A 19,087-nucleotide genomic window follows, 5' to 3' on the forward strand; every position below is an offset into this window, starting at 1 on the left:
GGTTTCGCTTCTCATCCAAGAAGCTTCTTCAGAACTGTCAGAAGTTCTGTCAGAACTAAAGAAGCTTCTTGGATGAGAAGGGAAATGTCTTCAAGGAAAGACAAAGAAAATCCAGTTGCATTTTGAAAATGCACCTTTGGGACAACCACAACCTGGATGACTGAGAATCTCCATAGACATGTAGGGTAAGGTGCAAAAGAAAAAAAAAAGATGTTGAGACTCTAGAAAGCGTACAGAGAAGAGTAACAAAGGTGATTAGGGGACTGGAGGCTAAAGCATATAAGTAACGGCTGCTGGAATTGGGTAAGTCTAGTTTAATGAAAAGAAGGACTAGGGGTGACATAATAGCAGTGTTCCCATATTTAAGGGGCTGCCCCAAAGAAGAGGGAGTCAAGCTATTCTCCAAAGCACCTGAAGGCAGGAGAAGAAGCAACGGATGGAAACTAACCAAAGAGAGAAGCAACCTAGAACTAAGGAGAAACTTCCTGACAGTTAGAACAATTAACCAGTGGAACAACCTGCCTCCAGAAGCTGTGAATGTTCCAATACTGGAAGTTTTTAAGAAGAGACTGGACAGCCATTTGTCCGAAATGGTATAGGGTTTTCTGCCTGAGCAGGGGGTTGGACTAGATGACCTCCAAGGTCCCTTCCAACTTTATTATTATTATTAAAAAGAAAAAGCATTGACTTCCAATTCCTTTAGTGCAGTCGAATAAGGTAGTAACATAAACCTCAACCTTTTACTTGTATATGACAATACATACTAGCCACTTCTATAACAACAAACCTATCTAATCGGCAAAACTCAGAATTGAAAGTTACATTTTTTTCCCCCACCCCAGGCTGTATTTCTTGACATAGCTACTTTGAGCTTTTCTAAAAATGAGCCAGACTGTCATGACGTGGTAACTTCATCTCCCCCCGCCCTTTTTTGCTTACACCTTGAGTTTTCCAATCAGGCAACAACCTGTCCCTGACTCTTGAGAAAAGATGACAAAAGTGTTGTTGTGTCTGGATTGCATCTCTCTTTTTCTCCACGTCACTTGGTCGAGGGCTATTTCTGTCAGGACTGCTATGCGCACTACAGACATCAATGTTTGGCATTAAAGATGAAACCAGCTGCAGATGGTCTCTTTGATCTTTTTCTTGGACAGCGCAGAAGCAGCTGCGTGTCTTTGCAAAGGAGTATAATCCCCTTGTGCCCCTCAAGGAGGAAACTATCCTAGGGGCTGGAAAGATGACAAGGACAAGCAGAAAATATTTTTTTCTGAAAATATTTTTTTCCTGATCCAAAGTGGGATGCAGAATCAATGCATTCTCCTGGTTGATTCTCCTTCCACCTCACTTCCATATTAAAGTTGCTGTCAAGCTTAGCTGAAGTCCCTACCGATGTACAGGCACACGTTCATGCAGTTTTCTTGGCAAAATGCACAAATGGCTGCTTTCTTTTTTTACTTCCCAGTCTTAACATACAGCCATGATTATGAGGTCCCGTATCTACGTAATAAGCAGAGGGGGCCCCACTTAGCTTTCACATTCAATCAAAGTCAGCTATGTAAAATTACATAGTTGAGGGTGATCTCAATTCCTGGCAAATAGATGGGGAAGAAATGGAGGTAGTGACAGATTTTATCTTCCTGGGCTCCAAGATCACCACAGATGGGGATTGCAGCCAAGAAATTAAAAGATGCTTGCTCCTGGGAAGGAAAGCTATGGCAAATCTAGACAGCATACTAAAAAGCAGAGACGTCACCCTGCCAACAAAAGTACATATAGTCAAGGCCATGGTTTTCCCAATTGCAATGCATGGCTGTGAAAGTTGGACCATAAGAAAGGCTGAGCGCCAAAGAATTGAGGCCTTTGAACTATGGTGCTGGAGAAGACTCCTGCGAGTCCCCTGATCTGCAAGGCCATCAAACCGGTCAGTCCTAGAGGAGATCAACCCTGACTGCTCTTTAGAAGGCCAGATCCTGAAGTTGAAACTCAAAATACTTTGGCCACCTAATGAGAAGGAAGGACTCACTGGAGAAGAGCCTAATGCGGGGAAAGATGGAGGGCAATAGAAGAACGGGATGACAGAGAATGAGGTGGCTGGATGGAGTCACTGAAGCAGTAGGCGTGAACTTAAATGGACTCCAGAAGATGGTAGAGAACAGAAAGGCCTGGAGGAACGTTTTCCATGGGGTTGCAATGGGTCGGACACAACTTCACAACTAACAACAACATGGAAATTGTGCTATGATTGTCTACAGGTAGTCCTTGAGCTATGACCACAATTGAGTCCAAAATGTATGTTGCTAAGTGAGACAGTTGTTAAGTGAATTTTGCCCCATTTTACAGCCTTTCTTGCCACAGTTGTGAAGTGGATCACTGCAGTTGTTAAGTTATTAACACAGTTGTTAAGTGAATCCAGCTTCCCCATTGACTTTGTTTATCAGAAGGTCTCAAAAGGTGATCACATGATCCCCGGACACTGAAACCGTCATAAATATGAGTCAGATGCCAAGTGTCTAAATTTTGATTATGCGACCGTGGTTATAAGTGTGCACTTTTTCAGTGCCATTGAACTTTGAACAATCACTAAACTAACTCTTGTAAGTCAAGGACTACCTATATTATGGGAAGATCCTACACATACTTCATGCAGTTGCTTTTTGATGTCTGTTATGTTCATAGAATATTTTTGCTGTTCTACTAGTGTTAGGAATGATTATTTCAAAAACCAGCAGGTAAGACAAGTTGGTTTTTTAAAACACTCTCACGTGGAGGATCATAAGTCGGGCAATAATTATACATACATCTTTAAATGCTTCTAATGCTACATGCTTATTTATTGAACTACTTTGGACAGATCAATATAAATGCAGCTTTATAATTTGTATCACATTTTTCCAATGCAAAGCCTACCTCACCAGGCTAGTTTTAAGTTTCTGAAGAATTGAGACAGGATACATCTTCTCATTTTGTGTGATGTCTCCAAAGTACTACAAAATGTCTATCTATTTTTCTAATTTCAATGCAGGCTTGGTATTATTCCATTTTAGTACTTTCTTTTCATCCAGTTCATACCAAAAACCATCTCCTGTTATGAAAATCGCTTCGTGTTTTGAGAAACAATTTTTGTTGTGTCTTCTCAGAAATCTTCATTCCATATGCTTCAAAAACTGAAACCTTCCAGAGCAAATTCTTCTGCCTGTTTGGTCTGCTTTGGGTGGAATTCATGCACTCCATCTGTCATGTTTTTCTTACACAAACACACAAAATTACTAAAAAGTAATACGGGTGACAATATGGTAATTACTCTTTCCCCACAACACAGCCATTTCCTTGTCCTAAAATTTGGTGACTTGCAAACTGTTTCTAAGTTCAAAAATCTAGCTTGAGGGGTCCTTGGTGCTCTCTGAGCTTGCTTGTTTTCTTGCAGATGTTTCTTCACCCCAACTAGGTAATGCCATCAGTAACTTGAATTCTTCAAAAGGAGCAGCTTTCCAAGTTTTAATTAGTCCACATTGTGCATTAATCTTAATGACATCAATTATATAGGAGCTGACTATATGCAACTTGGGCCTCTTTCACAGCGTAGCACAAGCCTGTTCCTCTCCCCACAAAACAGGTGGCACACCAAAAAGGGCTTGAAAGAGGAAGAATTTTTTTCCCCTCTATGCCAGTGATGGCGAACCTTTTAGAGACCAAGTGCCCAAACTGCAACCCAAAACCCACTTATGCATCGTCGGGTGCCGAGTGGGTGTGGCCCATTGGGTGGGTGTGGCCCATTGGGTGGGCGTGGCTGTGGTTGGAACGGCAGACTGGGTGGGACTAAAAAGTTCAATCAATTCCAACTTTGCGAGATCTTTTTTTTCCCGCGAGAAGTTGAAATTGATTGAACCTTTTTTTTTTTTTGCACACGGCGGCAAAGGTCTAAAGTGAAAAGGTTTTATAAAACTCAGCTGAAGGCCTAGGACTGCACACAGAGAGGCCTCTGAGTGCCGCCTCTGGCATCTGTGCCATAGGTTCGCCACCACTGCTCTGTGCTATACTCGAATAAGGAAAAGATGCCAGGTGAGAGTTCCCTGCTGTATATCTTCTCCAAACTTCTATAAGGAAATATATAACATAGGGTACAGGTAATCCTTGACTTACGACCATAATGGAGCCTGGAATCAGATATAATACAAAACTATGCAAGTATGTAAAATTTAAGAATCTCTTGTGATTTGGGCCATTTCTTTAATTATATCTTTGGAGGTTGCAGGTGCAACAGATGCGAATACTTATTGCTGACTCATGCTTTGTGTACTAGCCAGCTGCAGTACTTACTCACAGCCTGGTATCAATCACAAATAGATACTCATCTCTAATTTGTCTTAGATCTAAACAGCAGGTCCTCAGAAACGTGCTGAATGATGGATTGATATTCCGCCTTAGGTTTCCTTAAGGTGGAAATGATGTGTTGACTCCACTGATGTTAATTACTCAAATAAGTTGCGCAATATCTTCAAAACACTCCTATTGCCTTGCGAAGCTGATTCACACTCACATATAGAAGCATAGAATAAAGTGAATAACACCCTTCTGGATAACTCGTGTGGGATTGGTGAAACTCTGGAAGCCTGGTGGAATTTTCCATCTTGTGACTGACTGGTTGATGACCTCAAAGCAACAGAAATTCCCTGTTGGAAAATTGCAAGCAGGTTTGCAATCCTCTGGGTTCACTTCCTAATAAAATGAAGCTCGCTACAAATTTATTGAATGTAGAATTTGTCAGCCATTTTGGCTCAGGAATTCTGGGAGTTGACGTCCACGGGTCATAAAGAGGCCATAGTTGTCCTCCCCTGGCTTAGCCAGAATCAATGTCAAAACTGTCCACCCAACTCTATATAAGGATTGACACATACAGCTGAATAACTGCCCCACCTTGTCTCTTTGTCTTATTCAGTCAGGATGTGATATATTCTAAGCAGGTTTTGCACAGAGTAGCATTTGGTGCAATTAAACTTTAACACCTTTGCAGAATGGTATCTGAACAAATAGGTGATGAACTTTATTTCTCTCTCTCTCTCTCTCTCTCTCTCTCTCTCTCTCTCTCTCTCTCTCTCTCTCTCTCTCTCTCTCTCTCTCATTTACAGAGGACATACATCTTTACTTTTCTGCTGAGCTCTCGGCTTTTTGTGCACCCTTATGAATTAATGGCAAAAGTCTGCCATCTCTGCACTGAGCAGCAGAGGCGAGTGGATTCTGCGGCTGATCAAGTAAGTGGCCCACTAAGTCATTGAATTTGAGGCCTGTGCCAGGAGAAAGACAGGATGGAAACTTAGACTTCCCCCAAAGGAGAGCATTCTAAATATATTGGAAACTAAGTGTTTATGATGCTGGCTAGTTGAATTTATAAGTTTTCCCTCCCCCCCCCCAAGTTCACTCTTGTGAATCTAATCCTTTTGTTTATTATTATTAATTCTCAGAACAGCCTTGCAATATGTACTCACTGAGATCCAGTGAGGATCGTGCCTGTGTGAGTTTGTAGCAGAGAGATGCAAAATCGATTCTAGAGAGGAAATGGCCAAATGCATTCTGGGTGAAAAATGGACCCTTCCAAGGAAAAGTGGAATGATCTGTCTCTAGAATGGGGACTTTGAACCTAATTAAACTGTTCTCAGATCTGGTGGAGCATATAACTAGTCCTTGACTTATTACCACAATTTGGACTTCCATTGCTAAGCAAGGCAGTTCAATGAGTCACATCTGATTTTAAAAACTATTTGTGACACGGTTGTTAAGTGAATCATTCATTTAACCTGTTAAATGAATCACACAGTTGTTAAATGAATCTGCCTTCCCCTCTTGACTTTGCATTGACTTTATGACAGTCGCAAATGCGTGGACCAGTTTTAAGTCACTTTTTTTTAGTGCCTTTGTAACTTTGAACAGCCACTATGCAATCAGTTATAAGTTGAGGACTACTAGTAATTATCACCTCCAGTATTGTGTGTGGTCCACTTTAAGAAAGACACAGACAAAACTGGAAAGGGTATGAGAAAGAGAAAACAGAAATTTAGATTCCTGCAAGACAGATTGGGGAAATTAGAAAGATTTTACCACAGCAAAAGATGACCCATTGGATATGGGATAATTCTCTTCAAATACCCAAAGAATATTTGGGGAGACCCAAAGAATATTTGAGGAGACCCAATGAATTTCACATAGGAGAGGGCCAAGATTTGCTTCTACCCAAATGCAGGCCACAGAATAATAGGTTTATTTATTTTAAAAGGAAGGCTCATTCCAATGTAATGTTCAGGGGAAAAAATCTTGATGGTAAAAATTCAGTAGGGAAAGCAGGTATGGGTGGATGTCTCTTTCCCTTGAAATGTATTTATTTATTTGTAAAATTTATTGGCTGCCCATCTTACCTCAGGGTAACATTTACCTCAGGGTAAATGTTCATGCAGAGGTTGGGAAACCATTTGCTGGGGATGGAGGTTAATTTGGATTTTTTTTTTTTTTTACTAAATAGAAGGATGGAATCAGTAACCTCTTTCAGTTTTTTGATTTGCCAATCTTCCTTAACGCTGTCATGTCACCTATCTTGGAATGCAGTAATGAAAACCTATATTCTGCCCAACTTTCAAGGAGATTTCCTCAGTCAGCTTTGTAATCACTTTTCTCTTTCACTTCACCTTTCTCTCCAGGGCCGGTTAAGGAAAATTGCCCCCAAAATCCTACAACTCTTGGCTGAGTGGACGGAGACATTTCCGTACGATTTTCGGGATGAGCGCATGATGAGAAATCTAAAAGAATTGGCCCACCGAATAGCCAGTACAGATGAGGTGAGCCTCAAGGTGCAGAACGGTTGCCAATAAAAGAAAATAATATGCAGAATGTTTATATATGTGGAATATAGGATAACGTGGAATGTAGTGGTTATATATGTGGAATGGAATATACAGGCAGTCCTCGACTTACAATCCCAGTTGAGCCCAAAATTTCCGTTGCTAAGCAAGACAGTTTTTAAGTCTCCATTTTACGACCTTACTTGCTGCAGTTGTTAAGTGAATCACTGCGGTTGTTAAGTTAGTGACCCGGTTGTTAAGTGAATCTGGCTTCCCCATTGACTATGTCAGAAGGTTGCAAAAGGGGATCACGTGATCCCATAAATATATGTCAGAGGCCACGCATCTGAATTTTGATCATGTGACCAACAATGGGGGATGCTACAATTGTCGTAAAAGTGAAAACGGACATAAGTCATTTTTTTCAGCGTCGTAACTGTGAATGGTCACTAAATGAACGGTTGTAAGTCGAGGAGAACCTGCATGAGAAATGATTAATTCTGCTGTATTTGCAGAATATGTATAGATGTAGAATGTCAAGGGTCTTCACTTGCAACTTCTGTACAAATGGAAATGACCACATGAAAGAGCAGAAAAGCGGGTTACATTTCAGCCTTGATAAGTTGTAATAAAAGGTAGATCGGTATATTCAGGGAATGCAAAATCCAGTTCAGCCATTTTATAATTAGTGATAGTTCATAGAAATTTGCAGGTCATTGCAAATTTGCATGAGTCCCCAAGGAGGAAGCATTGACGTTTCCTTTGGATCTATCTGTCACTCTCATTTATTCAAAACAATTTTGGATAATGTTTGATGTTCTGATTTTGTTAAAGTCTCTCTGAGTTTTGTTAGAGGTAGATATAATATAAGCAGTTACATCAGAGAGAATTCATTCCATCTCACATCCATTCTGAGGGTGGGAAATTAGATTTAGCTAGTCTGCCTTTTCTCAACTTGTTTCTTTAACTCCTTTGCTCTTGCATAAAGCTGCTTACCCCAAAACATAATAGTATGAGAAATATGAATCTATGCACAGTTTTCTGCATAGAGAGGTAGTGGATTCCCTGATTTGAATAGATAAATTGCATGGAGATAATATGGAACCCCAGGATACTCTCACATGGATGTGTTTATTCATCCTCATTGGATATGCTTCATGACCCCCACAAAGGGACATCCTTTTCCACAGAGGCCCCCACCTTGGTTAACTAGCCTTCCTCTACAACAGGGGTATCCAACCATGGTTGGGTGTCCAACCATGTCTGCTTGGGGAATTTTGGGAGTTGAAGTCCACAAGCCTTCAAGTTGCCAAGGTTGGACACTCCAGTTCTAGAAGTTCACTTATTACTGTCCTTGGCATCGTTCTATAAGGCTGACCTTTGGCAACTAAGATTGTGGTAATTGTGTGGGTTAGTCATTATTTTTCTATTTTTCATTCTTTGCCGCTACATTGAGCTTGTTCAATCATTGTGTAACTTTTATTATTCTGAATTCGATGCTTTAAGTGGTTTCAATTGTTGGAAACCACATTGAGTCATTGTCTGCTTGTGACGTTATACAAACAAGACAGATTAATAGATAACTGTTGTTGAGGAATGCAGAGCTATCCTGAGAAACACTGGAGGTAAGAGCAGCTGGAGTATTTCATAATCACAAGGAAAATGCCCACAGGCTATTCTGAGCTAGGAAAATACATGAGTACTTTTTAAAGGATGAGCTAAAGGAAGCTTTTCCCAGTGGTTGTATTGTCCAGATATTTTGGGCTTTAATATTATTTTGTATAAATAGCTCAAGGTAGTGAACATACATAACACTTTTTTTTTCTTCCTGTGAGGTGGGTTGGGTTGAGAGAAAGAGGGAGGGCAATTGTCCCAAGGCACCTAGTCTGCTTTCATGCCTAGAACTCACAGTCGCCTGGTGATTGGTTCAAAGTCACCCAGCTGGCTTTCATAGCTAAGGCGGGGCTAGAATTCACAGCCTCCTGGTGATTGGCCAACTGATCATATCAGCTTTTTCCACCCAATATCCTAAAACTCCACTATGTAACATCTCATAAGTTCATCAACATTTACACAGGTCTCATTCCAGATCTCTGAGGTCTTGTGCACAAGTTGAGGAAGATAGTCCATTGCATTAAATGGGACTGTAACAATGACATCAGAAGTTAGATGTGTAGTTGACCAGACAAATACCGTATAAAACAGTGGTTCTCAAACTTTTTAATGCCGCGACCCCCAACCGGTCGTAAGTTGAGGACTACCCAACCGTAAGTTGAGGACTACCCAACCGGTCGTAAGTCGACTTTCCCTGCCCGGGAGTGCCACGCATGTGTGGTGCCATCCCCTGCGCCAGTCGAGGCGTAGCTGGCAAGCACCAGAGACGGCGCAGGCCGACCACCGGCTGGGCCACCAGCTGGCCCAGCCCAAGGGAGGTAAGGCACCTGCCGGGCCCCACGCGTGCCAGCAACCATCCCTGCGCCCGCCGGCCTCCCACCTCTCACCCCTGGCCCTCTTTTACTTACATTTTTAGTAGTTGCTCAGCAGGGAGGGTGGAAACTTCCAGACAGCTCGCCTTCGCTGCAGACAACTTGCAGCACCGTTTGCAGACTGGGACTTTTGGCAGGCTCAGCAGGGCAGAGACAGCCTGGACAATTCCTATTGGCTTTTGAAAGCCAATAGAATTAGACTCTATTCAAGAGAGTCTATTCTATTGGCTTTCAAAAGCCAATAGAATAAAAGGGAGTAGCTAAGGAAAAGGGGGAAAAAAATGGCGGACTGCGTTGTTTGGCGACCCCCGTGAAATGGTCATTCGACCCCAGATGGGGTCCCGACCCACAGGCTGAGAACCGCCGGTATAAAGGAAGTATGAAGGTCTTTTTTCTATCTCCCAAGCCCCATATTATCATGTTAGGTGGAATGCAAACTCGGAAAGGCTTGTTGCTCAAAGGACAGAAGAGAATTTGTCATATTAAATCTGTTTTTCATCCACAAGTGACTCAGAGACAGATGTATTCTCAGTGAATGTGTTGTAGAACTGTGTAGTGGTAGTTGTTGTAATAAATGTTGGATCTTAAGGCAGTGTTTTTCAACCTTTGCAACTTTAAGATGTGTGGACTTCAATTCCCAGAATTGCCCAGCAAGTATACTGGGGAATCCTGGGAGTTGAAGTTCACACATTTTAAAAGTTGCCAAGATTGAGAAACGCCGTCTTGAGGTTTGCACTTGGTTGGCTTTGAACCTAGGAATTGTCTTTCGGTTACCGTTATGAAGCTGTTAGAAAGATTTTTATGGTTTATTTCAACTTTCAAGTCACCGTGAGAGGGTGGTTTTGTCCGTGGGCAATCCACATGCAATTTTAAATAAGTGCTCCTGTTTTCGCATACTGAAAAAAGATATTTGAAAAAAAGAAATGGAAAAGTCAATATTGTAATACAATTCAGAGCGCCGTAAATTATTTGTGATGCTGGCTAGCAGTTTCTTTGGAAAAGTAAAGTGTGACCTTGTGTGCATCGCACTGCATTGCGGATCAGGACAAGGAGTGTTGGGCTTCCAAGAATATAACTTCCACCAAGGCCTCCTTCATAGATTTATGCTTTCCCTTTTTTAAATCCAGGAATTGAATATAGATAGTCCTCAACTTAACAACAGTTCCGTTTAGTGACTGTTCAAAGCTACAATGGCACTCAAAAAAGTGACTTATGCCTGTTTTTCACATGGCCCTTGCAGCATGCACACGGTCACATGATCAAAATTCAGACGCTTGGCAACTGGCTCATATTTATGACGGGTGCAGGGATCACCTCTTGCAACTTTCTGACAAGCGAAGTCAATGGGGAAGCCAGATTCACTTAACAACCGAGGTACCAACTTAACAACTGCAGGGATCCACTTGACAACTGTGGCAAGAAAGGTTGTAAAATGGGGCAATACTCACTGAACAAATGTCTCACTTAGCAAAGTTTTGGGCTCAATTGTGGTCGTAAGTTGAGGACTTTAATGCTTTTTGACTAGAGTTATATCATATCCCAGAAGCATCCTGGGAATTTTTGCTTCCTCAGTCCATCCATCTGCTTTTTTTAGTAGTCTGCAGAAGTCTGAGATTTCACCATGTGCGGCTGGTAACTAGACAATGTTCTCAAATCAAGAATCTGCCTCTCCCCTATGTTGATATGTAGCTCTCTTAATTTTCTAGCTAAGGTAACATCTGTGGTAACAACTGCACTGTGGAGCTACCCCCAAGAATGCAGGAGTTTTGATAAGAAGACCTTAGCATTCCTTCTCAGCTGTCTCATCTACAAGCCAAAGAGAATATGGCAAGAATAGTCTTTGCCATGTTCTCTAAACAAGTTGAAAGATACAAAATAAATGGAAAGGAAAACTGAAGCAGAAAACCAGGGAGCAAAAAATGAACCTTACCACCTCTGTCTTTCCGATACAACTATCTTCATTGTCCTATATAAACTAGAAATAATAGGAATAGGAATAGGAATAGAAATAGGGGTAGGGTAGGGTGGAGTGGAATGGAATGGAATGGAATGGAATGGAATGGAATAGAATAGAATAGAATAGAATAGAATAGAATAGAATAGAATAGAATAGAATATATGGAATAGAATAGAATAGAATAGAATAGAATAGAATATATGGAATAGAATAGAATAGAATAGAATAGAATAGAATAGAATAGAATAGAATAGAATATATGGAGTGGAATGGAATAGAATAGAATAGAATAGAATAGAATAGAATAGAATAGAATAGAATAGAATAGAATATATGGAATAGAATAGAATAGAGTAGAGTAGAGTAGAGTAGAGTAGAGTAGAGTAGAATAGAATAGAATATTGGCCAAGTGTGATCAGACACACAAGGACTGATCCTGGTGCTTCCACTGAGCCCTGACAGCCCCGAAGAAGCACCGATCAGTTGGAAAGTGGCACTGATCCTGGCGCTTCCGCTGAGCCCTGACAGCCCTGCAGCTCCAACCATTTCTCGCTCAGGCTTGTGAGATGCTGCCACTGGTTCAGCTCAATCCCCTCCCCCACTACACTTTTCTAAGTTGGTCATGTACCACCTGCCAAGTGCCAATGTACCACAGGTGGTACCCATACCACTGGTTGAAAAGCCCTGCTTTAGAGAAGGTAACATTTCTGTCTACTCGAGCAGACAAAATTTGGTACATCAAGAACCACTCTGTGGAATGGTGAAAGAAGAAGTCAGTGTAATGCAAGATCTTAAAGTGAAATAACACAGGTGGGTTTAAGTTCTCCATATTGTATTGTTCCATGTTGTCCCTGGCTTAGTAGGCCAGGAACAGAGCAAAACCAGGGTTGAATCTTGAACTTCTTTTTGATTGTTGTTGTAGTTGTTCAGTTGCTAAATCATGTCTGACTCTTCACGACTCCATGGACCATAGCACACCAGGCCCTCAAGGGTCTCCCAGGGTTTTCCCAAACTCATGTTCATTGCATCGCTGACACTATCTAACCATTTCATCCTCTGCCGTCCCCTTCTTTTTCCTTCCATCTTTCCCAACATCAGGGCCTTTTCCAGTGAATATATTTGGTGGTCAAAGCATTTGAGCTTTAACTTCAGAATCTGTCCTTCCAATGAACAGTCAGGGTTGATTTCCTAGCATTGTCTGATTTGATCTTGACTCCGACATCACAATTTGAAAGCATCCATTTTTCAATGTTCAGCCTTCCTTACGGTCTTAACTTTCATACCAGAATGTTTCATACCAGAATGAAGTAGAAAGGCATGGGTGCCCAAATATTTAGATTTGCCTTCCCTCATTACTCTTGAGTGTCAACCATAACCAGTTGTACCAACAGAACATTTGTACCTCAGAATTGAACTGTGGCTTCCTTGGTGCACTCTGAGCTTGGTTGTTTCCTTACAGACGTCTCATTACCCAACTAGGTAACATCATCAGTGCTAGCAAATGTATGAATGAAACATCTTCAAAAAAACAGCCAAGCTCAAATTCCCCCCCCCCCCAAATAACCAGTTGTCATACACACTTGGCATTAACAGAGAATTGCGACAGAATGTATTTGGATGTATTTTTTAAGTTTGGGAAGTAAAAAAAAAAGCAAAGCCTATTATTCTCACTATTCAGTATATTTTTTGTTGTTTTTGCCATAATGATTAAAAACAGCTATAGTGCCAGCCTCTAATGTCCTTTTCAGTTGGATCTGTCCTTCTGGGGCAGGGGTAGGCAACCTCAGCTCTTTTATGACTCGTGGACTTCAACTCCCAGAATTCCTGAACCAGCATGGCTCAGCTTGGAAACCTCTCCCTTTCTCCTCAGCATGGCTGACTCAGGAATTCTGGGAATTGAAGTCCACCAGTCATAAAAGAGCCAAGATTGCCTACCCCTGCTCTAGGGCATGAGAGATGAAATGCAATCAGGGAAGAAGAAGTAGGGGAAGTGGAAGAAATAAAAATAAATAAATTGCCCTCATCCATAGTATCCTTTTTCCCCTCAGAAATTCAGATATGATGTACATTCGTTCTTTGCCTTTAGGCACCCTGCATGTATGCCTAGCGTGAAAGACATCTCTCGTTACGGTTCTTCAATCCATCAAGGTCCTTACAAGGTCCCTTACTAGCCTTTTGTTGTCTTTTGTTGTCTTTTCACATTTAATCAGAAGTTTAAATTCCATTTTTTTTAGAATGTGAGTTTTGACTTAAGAATAAAACTCTACAAGTACTTGACATATACACCGTTCTCTCTCTCTCTCACACACAGCCTGGATGTAAATTAGAAGTTATCCTCCAGATTGAAACTCGCTTTTAAGGTTTCTTATTAAAATTACGTCATAGCCTCAAAAATGCTGGCAAGTCAGTTTGTGTTGGAAACTCGGCTTGCGCAAACAATTTGGTCACATAGCCACAAGCTAAGTCTGCTGAAGGAAGAGGTTAAGCCAGAAAAAGAAAGAAAATTAAAGTTGTGGTTTTTACTGGAAGGGTCTACGGTGGACAACTTAAATTGGCACGCGTTTTGTTTGTTTTTTTCTGTCGCTGCAGTTTCTACCTCCACTTTTTCTTTTCTTTTTTTTTTTAAAAAATTATGTCTTTCATAGTACAAAGATGCCGTGCAGGTGAGCCAGAAGTAAATTTAATCCTGGATTTCCACTTTAACTCCCTTTGTACTTGCCTAATTCTTTGCTGCCATTTTTTTAAAAAAATTGTATTCATTAAAAACCTCTGCATGCATGAGCTTGTGTTCTGCATAGGAAAAAATGAACTTCAAAGCATAATACAGGTGGTCCTTGACTTACAACCTTTTGTTTAGAGATTGGTTGAAGTTACAGTGGCACTGAAAAAAAGTGACTTGTGTTTTTCATATGACCCTTGCAGCATCCCCAGGGTCACATGATCAAAATTGACCTCTTGGCAACTGGCCTGTATTTATGACAATTGCAGTGTTCCAGGGTCACGTGATCCCTTTTGCGACCTTCTGACAAACAAAATCAGAGGGGAAGCCATATTCACTTAACAGCCATGTTACTAACTTAATTGCAGTGATTCACTTAACAACTGTGGCAAGAAAGGTCGTAAAATGGGGCAAAATTTACCTTACAGCTGTCTTGCTTAACAGTGAAAATTTTGGGCTCATGTGGTATATTGAGGACTGCTTTTTTCTAGAACAAATATCATATCATTAGTCACATCCGCTGCAGTAATCCTTTTGTGACAGTGCTCATAGGTGATCTGGTTGTGCCCGTTGACTTAGAAGAGCTTAGTGGTACGTGTTGGGGGGTCATCACATACCTCTAATACAAAAAAAGGTCTAAGGGGGAATTTCTAAATTTGCTCTTCTTCGTTTACGGTAATGTGTGTACCATTCCAAATGCAAAATACTATAAATAGACCAGATCCATTGTTGTTGTCCCCTATTTGGGATGGTGATTCCCAAAATTCCCAACTTTTATATTTGATGAAAACTTGGTTTTTATACCTGCTGCTCCTGCTGTCTCTCTTCCCCCTTGTCAGCTTCATGAAATTTAGTAGGTTTAGGTGAAAAACTCAGTGGAGTACAAGAAACTTGCAAATTCTTTTCTTTTCTTAAAAAATACAGTTAGACCTTGCAGACTCAAGTCATCAGCGGAATATCATTCTTCATTGCACAGTTCAGCATATTGATATTGTCAACAGTATTTCATGGTTCCGATAGATGAAACTCTTCAAAAGAACTTCGAGGCATTGTTTACCTTAAAGAATCTTTTATTCGAGAAACAAAGCATTGGCACTACATAGTTGAAATCAGAAATTAAATTCCCCTCCCCTGGATACAAAGTAACAAAGTGCAATTCCCTCCTCTAATTAACAGTCATAAATCACATTCCCAATTAGCTTGAAGCGCAGGCTTTCTCCCCAGCTCTCCAGCCCGCTAAAACACTATCAATGTCCTTGGATTCCCACGGCTGAGTTATTATTGTTATGACTAGCTGGACTCCCATCCCTATTCCCCCCTCTAGCAGCAACTAATTCTAAAAGCAATAGAGAAAATGGCTGCATTTTCATCTGTTGTCAAAGGAAGAACATCCGATGTTAGCAGCATTGACACAGTACATCCTGGTGAGAATTTTCTCTTGCAGTTATGCAATCAAACCACTGTGCCCGCAAAAGCAGAGGGCAGGGATTCTTGCCAAGTTTACTAAGAAATCCAAGGCACTGGTTGTGTCTGCAGAGCAGGAAATTGCCCACAAATTGGAATGTGCTCCATATCTCCATTATGACATCTTAGCCTTCATTTTCCACCCCTTTCTGTGAATAAGATAATGCCTATAGCAGCAGCCTCAACTTTTTGGGCACCAGGAACCGATTCTGTAGAGAAAGGTTTTTTCGTGGACCCGAAGGGGCGTGGTTTCATGTGCTCATTTGCACGGCCCAGTTGCTGGCATGCCACGGCCCGGTGTTGGTCCATGGACCCGGGGTTGGGGACCCCCTGGCCTATAGCATTGTCATGAGAAAATGAGAATACGACACATCGTGTTAAAAAAGAATTTAACAATTGCATGCTGACCTAGTTAGTCAAAAGTATAATTAGCTCACCAGTTTTGGTTAGTTTTCTACATTTCCTCTGCTAGTTCCAAGGAGGAGGAGAAGGAGGAGAAAGCCTAAATTCATAAAACAATTGTAAAAGAATAAACAAAAAAAAGTTAAGTGAGAATTCTGGGGTTTATATGCAGCTACAAATTATGATTGCTGATGTCGAAATCTTCAAAAGGATGTGGTTTCCAATTCTCTTTGGTTGCAAAGCTGTAGAGAACAAGTTTGGTCTAGTGCAGGGGTCTTCAAACTTGGCCCTTTTATAACTTGTGGACCTCAACTCCCAGAATTCCTCAGCCAGGCACGTGTGCCTGGCTGAGGAATTCTGGGAGTTGAAGTCCACAAGTCATAAAAGGGACAAGTTTGAAGACCCCTGCCTTAAATCTAACAAACAAAATGGAGCTGGCTGAAGAATTCTGCAAGTTGAAGTGCACAAGTCATAAAAGGGCCAGGTTTGAAGACCCCTGCCTTAAATATAACAAACAAAATGGAGGCTGGCTGAGGAATTCTGGGAGTTGAAGTCCACAAGTCACAAAGGGCCAAGTTTGAAGACCCCTGGTCTAGTGGTTAAGGCACCAGGCTCGAAAGCAGGAGACCCTGCATTCAATACCCACCTTAGCCATGAAAGCTGGCTAGGTGATTTTGGGCCAGTTACTTTCTCTTAGCCCAACTCACCTCACAGGGTTGTTGCTGTGGGGAAAATGAGAGAAGGAAGGTGTGTTGGATTAGTTCACTGCCCTGAATTATTTCTACAAATAATAAAGGCGGGATACAAACAAGGTCCTCACGAGCAGATCTTCTGGCATACCGCTATGTGTAAGCTCCACCAATAGAAAGCATTTCAGGCATTCAAAAATGATGATCACTTTCATTATTTCTCTTCCCATTGACAGACCTATCGGAAAAACGTGCAGCAAGTCATCCAGAGCCTCATTCGTAAGCTGGCTTCTCTTAACCAATACGAGGAAGTTCTGGCAAAAATCAATGCTACTTCAACCGATAGGCTGACGGTTTTAAAGACCAAACCCCAGGCCATCCAACGAGATATCATCACCATTTGCAGCGATCCTTACATGTTAGCTCAGCAGCTGACTCACATAGAGATTGTAAGTTTATTCCCCCACTGTATTTTACTGTTGTTTGATCGTTTTTCTCAGTGATCTTCTACAAGGGGCAGTGCAGTAGTTAAGGCGCTGGGCTTGTTGGCTGGAAAGCCAGCAGTCCAGGTTTGAGGCCCGAGCGCTTTGCGATGGGGTGAGTTCCCATCCTCGCCTCACCTCCTGCTAACTTAGCAGTTCAAAAGCATAAGATAAGATAACCTTTTTTTTAAAAAAAAAAAAAGTTTTATTGATTTTCTAATTTTACATTTAAATATTTAAAAAGCAATGTGCTGACTGAGTTAATCGATAATTCAATAACATACAAATATCTTTAGTACAAGTCTCAAACTACTACGTTAAATATTTCTTCTCTTTTCCCCTTAGTATTTACTGTCTCATGTTTAAACTAATACAATTCTTATTATATCAATTAAATAAAAATAACTTTCTTACATTCATCAATAATTTTTAGTTTATACATATCCTGGTTATTTTAACCTTCAATCTTTATAGACAATCAATGTCCTAATTAGTTTCCCCCAATTTTTAGTTTCCCATTAATATTTAAATTTAAAAGTTAATATTTATAATTTCCAAGTTTTAAATAACCAGAGTTCCCTTTATCACAATTCATCACAAAATCTAATATTCAGGATACACGTCTTAGATAAGATAACCTTTATTGTCATTTTTTTCTGTGAGCATACTGGCACACATTAAAAAATGAAATTCATGCTCTCAAAAGCAATGCAAATGCAAGTAGATAAATAGGTACCACTTCAGTGGGAAGGTAACAATGCTCCATGATGTCATGCTGGCCACATGATTGCAGAAATGTCTTCAGACATTGCTGGCTCCATGACTTGAAATGGTAATGAGCACACACACACCCCATAGTAAGCGACGACTAGTGTGTAAAATCTGCAGGACTCCTTTACTTTTACCTTTACTTCTACAAGGATGAATGTTGACCATGCAGTGGAATTTTTCTTTCTTTCAGGAGAGACTTAGTTATATTGGGCCACAAGAATTTGTCCAAGCGTTTGTACAGAAGGATACCCTGGACAATGAGAAGGTAAAAAGCATGAACAATGATTTTTTACTTGATTCTTCATTTGTGCCAACCCGTACCTCATTATTTGCACTCTTCTTAAATGCTCTCAAAGTCCTGCACATATTTTCGTACATGTATCTTAGTGCAGAGGTCCCCAACCCTCAGGCTGTGGACCGGCACCAGGTCACACAAGTGAGCAAAACCCCATCCGTGCATGCACAGGATCCAGGTAGTGTAGGACACTACAGAACTGGTCGTTGGCACCAAAAAAGTTGGGGGCTGCTGTCTTAATGCACACATTTTTGCAAAATTTCTCCCCAAATAATTCACTTTTGTGCAAGTTAAACATGGATTTCATTGGAAAATGGTGTTGGTTTGCATATTATAAATTCAGAAAGTAAATTTGCTTTAAAATATTTGCCCAGTAAAAATGTCTCTGATCTCCAATATTGTCACGCTTAACTGGTTTTTTCTAGTTTAGCTTTTAAAGTGGGCTTCCTCAGTCTGGCAACCTGCAGATTTGTGGAGACTACAACTCTCCTCCTTACCAGTTACCAGTATATTTACCAGCATACTAACCTGGCATGCCATTACCCATTACCCATTGGTGCAGGGTGTTGTGTCAACAGGTCTAAAGAGGAACAAGTTGGATAGGACTTGCTGCAAAGCATTGTTTCTCAGTTTTAGTAACTTTAAGATGGGTGGACTTCAACTCCCAGAATTTTCAAGCCAGCATGCTGACTGGAGAATTCTGGCAATTGAAGTCCACACCTCTTAAAGTAGTAAAGATTGAGAAACAGTACTGTAGAGGGTTGTGGAATATAAAGGAGAGATAGGAGTACAGCAAAGAGGTACATATCTTAGATCAGGGGTCCCCATTCCCTGGTCTATGGATCGGTACCAGTACCATGTGGTGCGTAGCATCTGAGGCCGGTGTCTTACCAAGTCATTATTTATGAGCAAGCAGCTGGCAAGGAAGCCCTTTCAAACAATAGCCCATCTTGAAGTGAAGGCACAAGCTTCGCATCTGCATTTTCTGCCTATTA

General features: G+C 41.0%; 1 protein-coding gene across 1 annotated transcript in view; it reads left to right on the forward strand.

The window, feature by feature from the left end:
• RASGEF1B (RasGEF domain family member 1B) overlaps nt 1-19,087 on the forward strand; it is a 286,249-nt gene that overhangs the window by 256,318 nt on the left and 10,844 nt on the right. Inside the window, exons 4-7 of the mRNA XM_039350890.1 lie at nt 5,127-5,249; nt 6,687-6,824; nt 16,781-16,993; nt 17,988-18,062. Coding sequence (XP_039206824.1) covers nt 5,127-5,249; nt 6,687-6,824; nt 16,781-16,993; nt 17,988-18,062 — 549 coding nt within the window. The remainder of the gene's footprint in view (nt 1-5,126; nt 5,250-6,686; nt 6,825-16,780; nt 16,994-17,987; nt 18,063-19,087) is intronic.

This window comes from Crotalus tigris, unplaced genomic scaffold (assembly GCF_016545835.1).
Source record: "Crotalus tigris isolate CLP2741 ecotype Arizona unplaced genomic scaffold, ASM1654583v1 scf7180000018362.2422785, whole genome shotgun sequence".
Lineage (NCBI taxonomy): Eukaryota > Metazoa > Chordata > Lepidosauria > Squamata > Viperidae > Crotalus > Crotalus tigris.